This window comes from Lipotes vexillifer, unplaced genomic scaffold (assembly GCF_000442215.2).
Source record: "Lipotes vexillifer unplaced genomic scaffold, Lipotes_vexillifer_v1.1 scaffold1180, whole genome shotgun sequence".
In the NCBI taxonomy this organism is placed as follows: Eukaryota; Metazoa; Chordata; class Mammalia; order Artiodactyla; family Lipotidae; genus Lipotes; species Lipotes vexillifer.
The window spans coordinates 1,184,754-1,200,001 of NW_006771828.1; the positions used below are offsets into that span (position 1 = coordinate 1,184,754).

The window sequence follows — 15,248 nt, forward strand, 5'->3', positions numbered from 1 at the left end:
GTCCCCTGCATCGGCAGGCGGACTCTCAACCACTGCGTCACCAGGGAAGCCCAAGCCACTGGTTTTGAATACTAGAATCATATATTCTTTTCGTATGTTTAAGTTGAGGTTGTTTTAGTAGGGCTTCAGCTCTGAAAACAGAACACTCCGGGTGTGTTGGCAGAAATGCTTTACTATAGGAAATTAGGTGCTTGTGAAAGGCCTAGGAGGGGTGGAAGAGCCAGTCCCAGATCACAGAAGGGCTGACCTGCCAGGGAGCTGCCAGCCCAAAGGCTGTCCCTGGACTGCTCAGTGTGAGAAAGCCCCAAGTTAGCTGTGACCCTGGGACTAGAAAGCTGCAGCTGCTCTGGTACCCCTACAAGCCGGTACTGGAATGTGGGGTGTTCCCGTCATCCCTCAGAACCGCTGCTTCTCACCCAAGACTCAGCTGGAGACGAGACATTCTACCTTCTGGTTTTCTTGCAGGAAACAGCCAGGAAGGCAGGAAGATAGTCTCTACCTCACTTTTGCTTTCAAGTACTGCATGAGTGCATCCAGTTGGTAGAAACTAATTCTCGTTCGGAAATCTAACTACAAAGGAATCTGAGAAGTAGAGCTTTTTGAGCTTTCCGTCCTCTGGCACCCTAGAAATCGGGAGGGGTGGGCGGTTGTGTGAACAGATCAATATTGTCCCCATGGCTCTGCCTTAGCTGGTTTCAGAGTGAGCAGAAGAACATCCACAGCCTGACCTGGGAAGCTAGAAGGTCCCCGGGCAGCCAGTTTTGTGGCTCTGTACCTCTGGGCCCCTTGCCTGCTTCCTCTTTCCTCACCACTTGCCTGCCTTGTTCGTTTGTTTGCCTGTGCCTCAGCGGCTCCTCAGTTTGTCTGACCTGCTCTTTGGCTTCCTGTAGGCGGTTGTCTCTTTCTTTGGGTCATAAGGGGGGCTGCAGGAACAGCAGGTGGTGTTCCTTCTCCAAGGCCAAGAGCCGGCAAGCTCTCCAAGAAGGAAGCGCGGCGTATATAGTTAACACGTGAACACAAGGCTAGTTGCCGACGGGACGTGGTTAGCCCTGGACAGGAGAATAAGGTCGGGAAGGACATGGAAGCGTTGGGGAGGAGCGAGAGTGAGGGGGTCTGCAGGGTGAGGGGTCAGGTTGGTGAAGTCTTGCCGAGTGTAATGGCAGGGGGTGCTGAAGGAGGTTTGAGGGTGTCCTCCGCACAGAATACTTGCTAATAGTAAGTGTCTTAAGAGTATCGATAATTCAAAAGTAGTTTAAACTGATCTGTCCCCTCAGGGATGGGTACTTACTTTCTAACTCCTGTGGCTGCAGACAGCCCTGCCGCCAGAGCTTTGTGTGCGCGCAGAGCTTCCTGAGAGCAGATCTCGGCTGTGGAAGGCGCCCCTGGGAGCGCTGCAGGGGAAGCCTGCCCGCCAGTGGGCCCCCAGCCTGTCCCTGGGCATTTGTGTTCTTGAGAAGTTTCAGTAAATGGGGTTGATGCAGGCGGTGTCACACTTTTATATTGCATTTTTTGACACTCTTAAATCGAACATTTTTAATATGCTATTGGTCATTTCTAGTCTTTTATGATTTGCTCCTTCCTTTGGAGGTGGGGATGGCTGTCATTTTCACATTTTTCTCATGACCAGTTGTTGGGTCATTCCAGGAACATTCATTCCTCTGAGTTTGGTGCCAGCCACACCATTTACCCCTAGATCAGCGGTCCCCAACCTTTTCAGCACCAGGGACCGGTTTCGTGGAAGACAACTTTTCCACTGCTGGCAGCCGGGGCCGGAGGGGAGGGATGGTTTAGGCGGTAATGCGAGCAACGGTGGGGAGCGCCAGGGGTGGGGAGCGCCGGGGAGCGGCAGGTGAAGCTTCATTCGCCTGCCTGCCGCTTACCTCCTGGTCTGCGGCCCGGTACAGACCGGTACGGCCTGTGGCCACAGGCTGCAGACCCGTTACGGCCTGCGGCCCAGGGGCTGGGGACCCCTGCCCTAGATGCTCTCAGCCTGTGAATAAGTGACAGTCGAGCACTTTGCACAGATTTTCAGTCGCTGAAAAGTCTACTCTTTTTGTAACTATGAAATTGTAAAAAGTTTAGAGATAGAAGAGACCTGTCAGGTACCTGGTCTGATTTCCTATTAGAGATTAATTAACTAATTAATAGGTTAAATGCCTTGCTCCAGGCTGTGACAGTGAGAGGATGTGGCAGTGAACCACATTTTCTGCTTTGTGAGGCCAAAGCAGCAGATGGTCTTCCAGACAACTGGAATGTGTTACTACCCTTGACCTTCACAGACGGTATCTCTCAGCTTTTCAATTTTTAAATTCTCCTTAAATTCAGCCATTGTACAAAATGAGAAGGGAGGTAAATTCTGGGTTTTTGTGCTTAACCAAACTGTATCTGTGTAATGGCAGAATATTAAGAAAATATTGAATGAGGAATGATTACATATTAAGTATTTACTTACCCGTTTATTTAAACATAGTTTTGGCAATAGCTGTAATATTTAAACATAGATTTGGCAATAGCTGTAATACAAACATGCTTTAAAACTTGGAATGCTGTTTGTTGGTGTCTGCTATGTTCACTGAAAGCACATGTCATCTCATGAAATAGTGTCAAGAATAGTTTAAAAAAGAGATAGTTGTAAATACTGAATACCTTTCTGCTTGAGAGAGAAATTTTGCAAAGAAAAAGTACTAGAATATTTATTAAAGTAATCAAAGTAAAGGAAAACTGTAATATGCTTTCTCAAACTTCTGAACTTTTAAGCTGAATTTCTGAATGATAATCACCTGAACAAAGTGAGAAATAGGTTTGACAAGGCTCAAACTTTAGGAGTCAGGTGAAACAAAGATTATTGATTCTTAAAATTAAGCTTCATTTTATTTTCTCCTTTTATATCATCCTGATGACCAGCGGACTCTTAAATGATTACCACAGTTTAACTTCTTTGCCAAAGTAAATCAACATTTGGAAAATGGCACAGGAATGCTGTATTTGTAGATTTTGTTAGTTCTCTAAAGAATCTTCTTAGTTTTATAGAGTCTTTATGGATGTTTTGAATTTATTTACATATTTATTCTTTCTTCCCAAGTTTAAGGAGGTAAATATAATAAAAAATAATGTAGTTATATATTTCGTAACTTTTGCTCTGCTGTTACCCTTGAGAGGCATCCTAGTTCAGTAGCTCAAAGCATGGGCTTTGAAGGCGGAAGCTCTGTTGAAATCAGCTCTCCCATTGTTGCCTCTGGAGCTCCTTTTCTTTTTTCCCTTCCTCGCCTCTTCCCCTCCCCTCCCTCCCTCCTTCCTTGTGGTGGGAGTGTGGTATTTAAACTTTTAAGCTTCAGTGTCACTACATGTAAAACGGTGATCCTTGTGTCACAGGATTGTGAGGGTTAACCGAGCTGTGAAGTGGTGCCCTGCACAAAGTAAGGGTTTGATAATTTAGTCAGGTCTTTTTGGTTTTGGTTTTGGTTTTTTAGCACTCGTAGTTATTTTACTACTTTGAAGGAAGCATTTGTGAATTATGTTTTGTCTGGTAAACAATGAAGTTGAGCAAATCCTGAGACTGCTCCCACTCAAGAGTACTTTATGGAAGGCTCAGGAAAAGGCGGCAGCTACCTTTCTCTCTCTCTCTCTTTTTTTTTTTTCCCCTTTATCTACTGGTCCCTTAGAGCAGACATGAGCTAGAGGCGTAGGACAGAAGCCCTCCTTGCCCTGCCTTGCCCCGCCTTGCCCCGCAAGCCTTCGCTCTAAGGGGACAGGCAGGCCGAAAGCACAGCGCGAGTAGGGCCAGCCTTGCAGAGGGAGCTGGGGAAGGAAGCGGGGAGCAGGCTTGGAGGAGGAGAGCGGCCGTCACTCTGGGGAGGAGGGGCTGGGAGCGGCTCGGGCGTCCACTGAGTGCACCGGCCTTTCCCGTTCCAGGCGCCAGGCGGAAGGGTAGGGAGAGGCTCGGGGGTCGTCAGCACCGGAGGCCTGCCCGGGCGCTCCCGGCCGAGGGGCTTGCAGGGCAGAGGCGGGGGCGGGGTCGAGGGCGGGGCCGCAGGGAGGAGGCGGGAGGGAGGTGGAGTCGCCGGGAGCTGGGGGCTGCGCGGGCTGCTGGGAGAAGCCTTGGGAGAGGGGCGGGCCTCGGGCCTCGGTGGTGCGGAGGGGAGGGCGGGGCTGCGAGGGGCCTTGGGCCGGTGGACGGGAAACCTCTCCGGCTCTCTGCGGGAGTGTGGTGGAGAGAAGCCCAGCCGCCCTGGAGTCGGCAGTGACAGGGCGGGTCTCAGCGTGCCGGCGTCTCTCTGGTGGTCCTCATACACACCTGGGCCGCTTCTTAGCACCTTTGCCAGATGCCATTGTTTTGTTTTCCGCGTTTAGTTTATTTTTGAATGGAATGCTTTATTTTCCTACGGATTCTGACAGCTTTTACACTGTGAGGAAAATTGTTTAGAATTTATTTTGCAACCCATGGAAAAGTGTTAATATGTAAGTAAATGACCTTGAAATTAAGGCTTGGTTGACATTTGCCAGGGTTATTTTGTTTTGTTTAAGGAATTACAGTTAACTCTTAAATAAACTGATAAAATTGACAAAACTTTTCTGGGGAGACCTGTTTTCTTTGAAAAATATACGTTTCTTTTAGCACATTTCCTCTTTTACTTCAGCAAGTAAAAGAGTGTGTAAGTGAATGTAGTAGTGTCTTTGGATTCAATACATTTGGACTTCTCAGACATTTGAAATTGGCATATAAAGTGTGGTGTTTGTGACGTCTCTCTGCCCTCTGCTGGTCAAAATGTACTATTGCTCTCAACTCTGTAGCTTCAGTCATTCGTTTGAATGAAATAATGCCGTGTAATATGAAGAGTGGCCAAAAAATCAAATTTGGGGGAAAAAAACCTTTATTGTTTGAAAGGACTGTATTCTCCTTAGGGAAATCCTGCACGATGAATTGTTCTTCCCCAGAGGCCGATAGTGCTGTGGGTGAGAAATATGACTGTCTCTACCACACTGATGATCATTTTTATATTGTGTGTGTTCGTATTCTTTTCTGAACTTTTCTGTAAGTTCTAGGTCTGCTCTGTCCAGTGTGGTTGGCCACTAGCCATATGCTGTTTAAGCGAACTTAAATATTTGCTTCCTTACTCCCACTAGCCATATATCAAGGCCTGAAAGCCATACATATGGCTAATAGCTACTGTGTTGGACAATGCAGATTAAAGAATGTTTTCATATCTCAGAAAGTTCAGTTGACAGTGCTGTTCTGAGTTTTAAATTTTAAATAACAAGGATTATCATTGTCATGAAGTAATCATTGTTTTTACATTTACAACGAATTTCTTTCTTTGGCATGTACCCTTTTCACATGAAAACAGTTTTAACTGAGGGAATATGTTTAGTAGGATTATTAGTTTATTAAGATTTTTTTGTACCATGTAATTTACTGCATTTTTTTTTTTTTTTTTTTTTTTTTTTTGAGGTCCGTGGGTCTCTCACTGTTGTGGCCTCTCCCGTCGCGGAGCACAGGCTCCGGACGCGCAGGCTCAGCGGCCGTGGCTAACGGGCCCAGCCGCTCCGCGGCATGTGGGATCTTCCCGGACCGGGGCACGAACCCCTGTCCCCTGCATCCGCAGGCGGACTCTCAACCACTGAGCCGCCAGGGAAGCCCTGTAATTTACTGCTTTTAGTGCCAAATGATTACGGTACAGTTTTCTCAATGTAGAGCATTGAGCATTTCTAGTGTTTTCTGTCTCTGTTTTGAAGATTAAAGTTAAAGTTAAAAATATTGGCCATCTTTCTCTGTGCCATTTAATTGAGGTGATAGCTGCTTTCTCCTTTTGGTGTGTGTTTGGGATGGAATGAAAGATATAAATCAGAGCATATGTAGAGAAACTTAAGACTTTGTGACATTGTGAATCATACTTAATATATGTTGGTTGTTTAAAAAGAATACATTTTACCCAGATTTCTCTAATGGCAACATTTTGCAAAACTACAGTATCACAACTAGGATATTGACGTTGATACAATTTCCAATCTTACAGTGATTTCTACAGTTTTACTTGCATTCGTGTGTGCGTGAGGGCATGTTTTCTGTACAGTTGCAGCACCACCAGGATCTCTTGTGTTGTCCACACACACCTTCCTCCCATCCCCCCTGCCCCCTCCCTCCCATCCCCCCTGCCCCCTCCCATCCCTGCTTCTGGCAACCACGAATCTGTTTTCCACTTGTAAAATTTTCTTTTTTTAATTTCAACTGTTATGAATCTTTAATGATTATAAAAATGGCTTTAATTTTTTTTTTGACAAAGGAAGGTACCTTTTATTTTAACATCTTTATTGGAGTATAATTGCTTTACAATGGTGTGTTAGTTTCTGCTTTATAACAAAGTGAATCAGCTATACATATATATATATCCCCATATCTCCTCCGTCTTGCGTCTCCCTCCCTTCCATCCTCCCTATCCCACCCCTCTAGGTGGTCACAAAGCACTGAGCTGATCTCCCTGTGTTATGTGGCTGCTTCCCACTAGCTATTTTACATTTGGTTCCACTTGTAAAATTTTGTCATTTAAAAAATGTTATATGAATGGGAATGTCTGATACTTTGGGATTGGCTTTATTTGCTCAGTGTAATTCTTGGGAGATTCACCCAGGTTGTTACATGTATTAATAGTTTTCTGTTTTATTAAGGAGTAGAATTGGGACTTCCTTGGTGGCTCAGTGGTTAAGAATCCGCCTGCCAATGCAGGGTACACGGGTTTGAGCCCTGGTCCGGGAAGATCCCACATACCACGGAGTAACTAAGCCCGTGTGCCACAATTACTGAGCCTGCGCTCTAGAGCCCACAAGCCACAACTCCTGAGCTCGCGTGCCACAACTACTGAGCCCGCGTGCCTAGAACCCGTGCTCTGCAACAAGAGAAGCCACCGCAATGAGAAGCCCGCACACCGCAACGAAGAGTAGCCCCCGCTCGCTGCGACTAGAGAAAGCCTGAGCACAGCAACGAAGACCCAACGCAGCCAAAAATAAACAAATAAAAATTTTTAAAAAGGAGTGGAATCTTATGGTATGTATGTCCTACAGTTTGTATAATCATTCACTCGTTGAAGGAACTCTGGGCTGTTTCTAGTTTTTGACTGTTACAAATAACGCTGTACATTTGTGTAAGTTTCCATTTATCTGGTGAGTGCCCAGTAGTGTAGTTGCTTTCTTGTGGTGCAAGGGCTTCTCATTGCGGTGGCTTCTCTTGTTGCGGAGCACGGGCTCTAGGTGCGCGGGCTCAGTGGTCGTGACTCACAGGCTTAGTTGCTCTGCGGCATGTGGGATCTTCCCAGACCAGGGCTCGAACCCGTGTCCCCTGCATTGGCCGGCAGATTCTTAACCACTGCACCACCAGGGAAGTCCTCTTTAATATATTTTTATGTGTTGTCTAATCTCCTCTTAATTCTCCCCAGTGTGTTTTTTATCTCAGACATTGTAGTTTGCATCTGTAGTAGTCACAAATACATGCGCGCGCGCGCGCACACACACACACACACACACACACACACACACACACACTCCCCCCCATCCCATTCCATGCCTCTACTTGTTCAGTCTTTTCTTTCTTTTAAATTTATTTTTGCTGTGTTGGGTCTTCGTTTCTGTGCGAGGGCTTTCTGTAGTTGTGGCAAGTGGGGGCCACTCTTCATCGCGGTGCATGGGCCTCTCACTATGGGGACCTCTCTTGTTGCGGAGCACAGGCTCCAGACGCGCATGCTCAGTAGTTGTGGCTCACAGGCCTAGTTGCTCTGCGGCGTGTGGGATCCTTCCAGACCAGGGCTTGAACCCATGTCCCCTGCGTTAGCAGGCAGATTCTCAACCACTGCACCACCAGGGAAGCCCTTGTTCAGTCTTTTCTGTAACTTCTTGGACATATGGAAGTCACAGGTGATAATAATGTCTTTGTCTACTAATCTTATCATTATGTTATTTTGGGGCCAGTTTCAATTGATGGACTTTTCTCCTCTCTATAGATAGTATTTTCCTGCTTCTAGCATGCCTGGTAATGTTTTATTGGATGCTAGATATTGTGAATTTTGCTTGTTGGTTCTGGATTTTTTTGTGTTTCTATAAATATGTTTGAGGGTTTTTTTTTTCTTTTGTTGCAGTTATTTGGAAATAGTCTAACCCTTTCAGATCTTGCTTGTAAGCTTTGTTAGGTGAAACTAGAGCAGCATTTACTCTAGAGTTAGTTTTCCCTGCTAATAAGGCAAGATTCTTCTGAATTCCACATCTGATGCTCCATGAGTGATGAGGTTCTCTGGTCTGGCTGATGGGCACAGACACGATTCTTGACTGTTTTGAGCTTTATGAGTATTCCTTCTAGTTGTTTTGGATGGTACTTTCCCTGTCTTCTGTGGTTTCCTCATACTTGAAGATTAGTAGTACTTGGTTGTGTACCTGAAGGTGACCTTTTACAGAACAGGTGTTCTCTGTGCATCCCTCCTCTCCTGTACTCTGCCTTAGGAAATCTAGCCATTTGGTCTCTGTGGTCCTGGCTCCATTGTAGGGAGACCACCGGGCTGCTCCTCGATTTATCTTCCCGGTGCATGGCGTGGACTTCCCCCAGGCAGGAAGTGCTTCCTCTTCCGTCTCTTTGTTCCCAGTCTCTTCAGGAATATTGTCTTATATAGTTTGTTTGGTTTTTAAGGTTTTTTAAGTCAATAGGGTAAACTCAGTGTCTGTTCCTTCATGTTGGCTAGAAACATGGAACTCAGTATAATATTTTAGTAGAAAAGGGGCACGAAAAGAAAATTAATTTTAAAACTTCTGTTTCTTTTTTACTGAAACCTTAACTTTCCCTAGGCTCCCTGGAGAGAATAGTTACATTGAATTTTCTCAGAACATTTGTTTTCATGTAATGCTTAGAGCCACTGGCACAACACAGGAGGACGTGGCAGAACTACTGATGCTGCTGCTGCCCTGCCGCCCCGTTTCAGTTCCAGGCCTGCCTCTGCCGACCTGGTGGATGCAGCAGGGGCCAGCCACCAGTCCGTCCTCCCCGTCCTCTACAGGCTGACTTTGTTTGTAGAGGAAGTCTCTTATGATAAGCTCTTCAGATATAAATTTGATGTTACTTTGCTGACTGATGTCACAGAGTTTTTGCAAGTCAAATTAAAACATTTGATTATGGTCTGCAGCATATTATTACATATTTCATGTTTCAGAGATCATCGCATTCTTTTTTGTACTGTTGAAAACACCTGTTTATGTAATTATAGCTTGCTATTCTCAAACAGGTACAGAATTTGGCTTAGTCTTTGCACTGAGTCTTCACGCTAAAAATGCAAACAAGACTAGTATGTTCCACAGTGATGTTTGTTGAAGTCGTGATTTATCAGTGTTTCATTGGTTTATTACTGATGCCGAAGACATGAAGTGGGCTTAATCAGCCATCTCCATTATTCGTGAATGTGAAAGACAAAAAAGTAGTTGAACTTTGTAGCTAATTCAGAATATCATGTTAGCCAACAGTTTCTGCTTTCCCCATATCAAGGCTTTTTTTTTAAAGCCATAGTTTTAATATATAAAATATATATGTCAAAAATATAAAGACGCTAATCATTTAAATTAATTTTTTCACTTAATGTTGAAAGTTGGTGTTAATTGAGCCAGCATCTGAAGAAGGTGAAGAAAAAGCAAGTTACTTTTTGTTAATGTGTAGTTAACAGATAATTGTAAACTCTGAATAATCGAGTATTCATCACGCTTTTTCTTAAGCTGTGGTTTCATTCATTTCACTGGCCTGTTCATAACTGTTCAGTGAGTCCTTGTCGCTAATAGCATAAAATCAAATTTGGGAGTCCAGACTCTTTGCAGTGTCTTCCACCTGTATTTTCACTTATGCTCTTATCCTTCATGTTTTGTTAGAAGCTATTGACCAGAGATGCTATGTGCCTTCACTCTACATGTGTGTGTGGTTTTTAATCCTACTGGAATTACCTCAGGGTCTTTGTGCTTGTATTCTCTCCGTCTGGAACCCTTTCCCCAGATATCTGCCTGTTTCCTTGCTTTGGGGCTCTGCTTAAATGCCACTTCATCAGTGTTATGTTCCCTGACCATTGTATTTAAAATTGCATCCCAACTTTTCTTCTAAGCGCTTGCTATACTCCGTACCCACTTAATTTTCTTTCCTCCATAGCCCTTATCACAATCTGAGATCCTAAACATTTTATAGCTTGTTTGTGTCTCTCTGTTGCTCCACTGGAACACGTAGCTCATGAGGGCAGGGACTCTCATGTGTTCTATTTCCCTTCTGGATCCCCACCATCTAGAAAGTTCTTGGCACATAGTAAGCATTCAGCACATTTTTGATGATGGTGAGTCAATGAATGAGTGAATGAACGATTAACCTTCTAAGTCTTCTCTGCTCATCTGACCCTCATCTGTCTCCCCTGGCCCACTTCAGGTCCCACTGCATTCCGGAAGCTGCCTTTGAATGAAACTGCGTCCTGCTGCTTCAGCTCATCCTGATCTGTTCCTCCTTTGAACTCGTGGCATTTTCATCTTAGTATAAGAGAGAATTTTCTGATAGATGTAATTGCGTGTGGTTCGTGTAGGCTGCAAGATGGTAACACTCTATTACTTGAAATGTTTAAGGAGTGACAGGATGGCCTTGTCAGTAAAGGGGACTAGACTTGACATGTATAGTTCCCTCTGTGCTAGGTGCTGTAATTTCAAGGGACCCTAAGAGGTGTATATGAAGTCGCCCTGTTTGATAGTTTTGGAAACTGATGTTTAGAGGGGTCACATAATTTGTCTGTAGTTCATAGCCGTTTAAGTGTCTTGGCTGTTCAGACTCGGGTCTTTCTCTGTAGAAGAGCTGTTATGCTGCCTTGATTGAGTAACTACTTCATGAACCCAAGGTCCACTATGATTGTGTGAAGTGTGGCAGTTTGGCACGTTTACCAAGGAATGAAGGCCTGAATGGGGAAGAGTGATGACGCTTGGTTAGGGAGAGAAAAAAGTGAAAAAGTTTTGGATAATGGTGTAATTAGAAACACCCAAAGGGAAGCAGAGGCGCCAAACCTTACCATTCTGTTCAAATCTTGGCCTGGTGATAGATTGAGATTTTGACGGCAAAGTTGGTGGATCTTATTTTGATTTCTTTAAGAAAACATTTACTGTTGGGGTTTATTGCTTTGGTTTTTATCTTTATATGATCCAAGTGATCTTACTTAAAAATTAAAATGAAAAATCTTAACTACTAAGCCAGTCTTCAGAGGGGTAATACCTAGCATGCTTAATTGGGTTATATATTAATGAAAAATTAATACTTATCAAGAGCTTACTTTGTGTCAGATACTGTGTTTCATGAAGATTATCTCATTTGATGTTTTCCACAACCATTATTGTCAGCTTTCTATTTTCAGCACCATTTCACAGATAGGGAAGCCGAAGCTTAGGGAGAGGTCCAAACTCACACAGTAAAATGGTGGAGTCAGCAGTGGCTCAAACTTTTTGTCTCGGAGACACATTGAGAAAAAAACATTTTACATGGTGAGTCAGTACATATGTACATATGACTGAAAGAACTGTTTCGTGGATAGTGACTCTTACTGTAATGTCGCACACTCTGTTCTGTTCTGTATTGTGATGTTTAACCCAGAATAGATATAACACATAATGGGCTGTTTACCTGCAGTCTGAAAAATCTCTGTTCTTGACAACTATGCTGTGTATACTCGCTGAATTTATAAACTAGTAACCCACTTTTGGCTTCTTTACTTTGTTCTTTCCTGCCTGCACCCTCTTTCTTATAACTATACCAACATGTATTCTGGTAGCAGAAACAAAAAAATTAAGTCTTATAGTACTAAAAAAAAGTCTTTTTCCCAGGTCGATTTTCATTTTAAGTTAAAACTAGTGAGCTAATTCCTTGTTTTTAGTGAAGATCGTGTTTACTGATAGCACATTTTGAACTTGCCTTTCCTCACGGTTTCACGTGGACCAGGCAGACCATGTTAAACTGTTTATTTATAAGTTATTTTATTTTTGGCCGTGTTGGGTCTTCATTGCTGCGCACGGACTTTCTCTAGTTGTGTCGAGCGGGGGCTGTTCTTCGTTGCAGTGCAAGGGCTTCTCTCATTGCAGTGGCTTCTCTTGTCACGGAGCACGGGCTATAGGCATGTGGGCTTCAGTAGTTGTGGCACGTGGGCTCAGTAGTTGTGACTCACAGGCTCTACGGTGCAGGCTCAGTAGTTGCGGCGCACGGGCTTAGTTATTCAGCAGCATGTGGGATCTTCCTGGACCAGGGCTCGAACCTGTGTCCCCTGCATTGGCAGGCGGATTCTTAACCATTGCTCCACCAGGGAAGCCCAGGTCGTTTCTTTTTTTTTGAAAAAAATAAAACAACCCCCCCCTTTTTTAAACTATTTAATGTCAGTCCTGTTTCAGACAAATTTTAGGAGAAGAAATTAACTACCTAAGGTAGAAAGTTGCTGTGAGCTCATTTTTAAGTGATCACACTCACTTGGCCTGTATTAATGCTTCATATTCTAGCCTCCAGAAAATGATTGATTAAAATAGCACGTGGAACCTGTCTTGTAATCAGCATTGTAGTGACTCTTTGAATCATGAAAAGTTGTGCACAAACTCTGTCAGATGTTATCCCTACCTGTCATGTTGTTGCATTACTGATGCCACTTTACAGAAAAATGTAGATCAACCGTAGACAAGTAGGTCATACCAAAATGTTACTTTCAGATTTTTTAAAAAAGGATATTTTAAAGAACATTTTATTTCCTTCCTAGTAAAGTATTGTATGTTTAAATATTTAGTGTTTTAAAAAATAAGCTAAAAGGAAAACATAGGCAGAACACTCTGACATAAATCACGGCAGTATATGTTTTAGATCTGTCTTCTGAAAAAGTAAAGGGAATAAAAGCAAAAATAAACAATTGGGACCTAATTAGACTTAAAAGCTTTTGCATAGCAAAGGAAACCATTGACAAAACGAAAAGACAACGTACTGAAAGGGAGAAGATATTTGCAAATGATATGACTGATAAGGGGTTAATATCCAACATATGTAAACAATTCATACAATTCCACATCAAAAAAACAAACAACCCAATTAGAAAATGGGCAGAAGAACTGAACAGACATTCTTCTAAAGAGGAAATGCAGATGGGACTTCCCTGGTGCAGTGGTTAAGAATCTGCCTGCCAACAAAGGGGACATGGGTTCGATCCTTGGTCCGGGAAGATCCCACATACCGTGGAGCAACTAAGCCCTTGCACTACAACTGCTGAGCCTACGCTCTAGAGCCCGCGAGCCACAACTGCTGAAGCCTGTGGACACTAGAGCCCATGTGCCACAACTACTGAAGCCTGCACGCCTAGAGCCTGTGCTCCACAACAAGAGAAGCCACCGCAGTGAGAAGCCCGTGCACTGCAATGAAGAGTAGCCCCTGCTCGCCGCAACTAGAGAAAGCCTGCGCACGGTAACGAAGACCCAAAACAGCCAAAAATAAATAAATAAATAAATAAATAAATAGATTAATTAATAATAAAAGAAAAAGAAATGCAGATGGCCAGCAGACACATGAAAAGATGCTCAACATCGCTAATCAGCAGAGAAATGCAAATCAAAACCACAATGAGATATCACCTCACACCTGTCAGAATGGCCATCATCAAAAAGAACACAAATCACAAATGTTGGTGAGGATGTGGAGAAAAGGGAACCCTTGTGCACTGTTGGCGGGAATGTATTGGGTTGGCCAAAAAGTGCCTTTGGTTTTTAAGTAAAAATAAAAGACACATTTCTCATTTTCACCAAGAATTGTATTGAACAACATATTCACCCATTTTCTACTACCTTCTCTCAGTTTTCAGACAACTTCTTAATTCCATCTTCCCAAAACTTTTAAAATTTTTGAGCAAAGAACTGTTCCAGGTGCCTTTTACAGACTTACAGGGAATTGAAATTTTTCCATTAAGAGATTTTTGTAAAGACTGAAATAAATGGAAATCCAAAGATGCAATGTCCGGTGGCTACCGCGGATGAATCAGAACTTCCCAGCCAAGCTGTAACAGTTTTTTCTTGGTCATCAAAGAAACTTGGAGTCTTGCATTATCCTGACAGAAGATTATGCGTTTTCTGTTGAGTAATTCTGGATGCTTTTTGTCGAGTGCTGCTTTCAGTTGGTCTAATTGGGATCAGTACTCGTTGGAATTAATCATTTGGTTTTCTGAAAGGAGCTCATAATAGGGGACTCCCTCCCAGTCCCACCATATACACAACATCACCTTCTTTGGATGAAGACTGGCCTTTGATGTGGTTGGTGGTGGTTCATTTCCCTTGCCCCACGATCTCTTCCGTTCCACATTGTTGTACAGTATCCACTTTTCATCGCCTGTCACAATTTGTTTTAAAAATGGAACGTTTTCATTACGTTTAAGTAGAGAATTGGACACAGAAATACGGTCATGAAGGTTTTTTTCACTTAACTTACGTGGAACCCAAACATCAAAGCGATTAATATACCCAAGCTGGTGCAAATGATTTTCAGCGCTTGATTTGGATATTTTGAGTATGTCAGCTATTTCCCGCATGGTATAACGTTCCTTGTTCTCAGTTAATGTCTCCATTTGATCGCTGTCAACTTCAACTGGTCTACCCGACCGTGAAGCATCGTCCAGCGAGAAATCTCCAGCATAAAACTTCGCAGGCCACATTTTTTTTTTTTTTTTTTTTGGGTACATGGGCCCTCATTTACACCGTTGTGTTTCTTTCTGCTGTATAGAACATTTCTTGAAATGTTGTAATAGTAACTCACTGAATCCATGAGTAGGAACTGGGCCTTAGGAGACATGGGGCCAGGCACGGGCTTTCCCCTTTCCCTTTATCCCTCCCTCTCTTCACCTCTCTTGCTCACTTGCTCAGGTACACAACATCAATATATGTAGTAGGTAAGAGTGTGGACTCTGGAACTAGACTTCCTGGGTTTGAATCTTAAATGATCTGTGCCTCAGTGTTCTCTTCGGTAAAATGGTACATAATAACAGTATCTACCTCGTGGTGTTGTAAGGGTTAAATGAGTTACTGCACATAAAGTGTTTTGCTCAACACTTTGTATCTATTAAGCTCCCCTCAAACTAAGCTTTCTCTGTTTATCAGTACTCATGACTCAAGCATGGTGATGCCCATTCTGTTTTTTATAAGGTCCAGAGCTCTCTGCTGACTGACTCTGCTATACTAAGTGACCAAAAAAAAAAAAAAAAAAAACC

The 15,248-nt window shown here is 43.4% G+C and overlaps 1 protein-coding gene across 3 annotated transcripts in view; it reads left to right on the forward strand.

The window, feature by feature from the left end:
- The window catches only part of SMAP1 (small ArfGAP 1), a 136,858-nt gene that overhangs the window by 19,492 nt on the left and 102,118 nt on the right, over nucleotides 1-15,248 (forward strand). The window contains exon 1 of one of the 3 annotated variants that reach the window (XM_007447205.1): nucleotides 10,235-10,334. The exons of the other annotated variants lie outside the window; for them this stretch is intronic. Coding sequence (XP_007447267.1) covers nucleotides 10,235-10,334 — 100 coding nt within the window. Of the gene's footprint in view, nucleotides 1-10,234; nucleotides 10,335-15,248 lie in introns of those variants that run through there. 3 annotated transcript variants of the gene reach the window in all.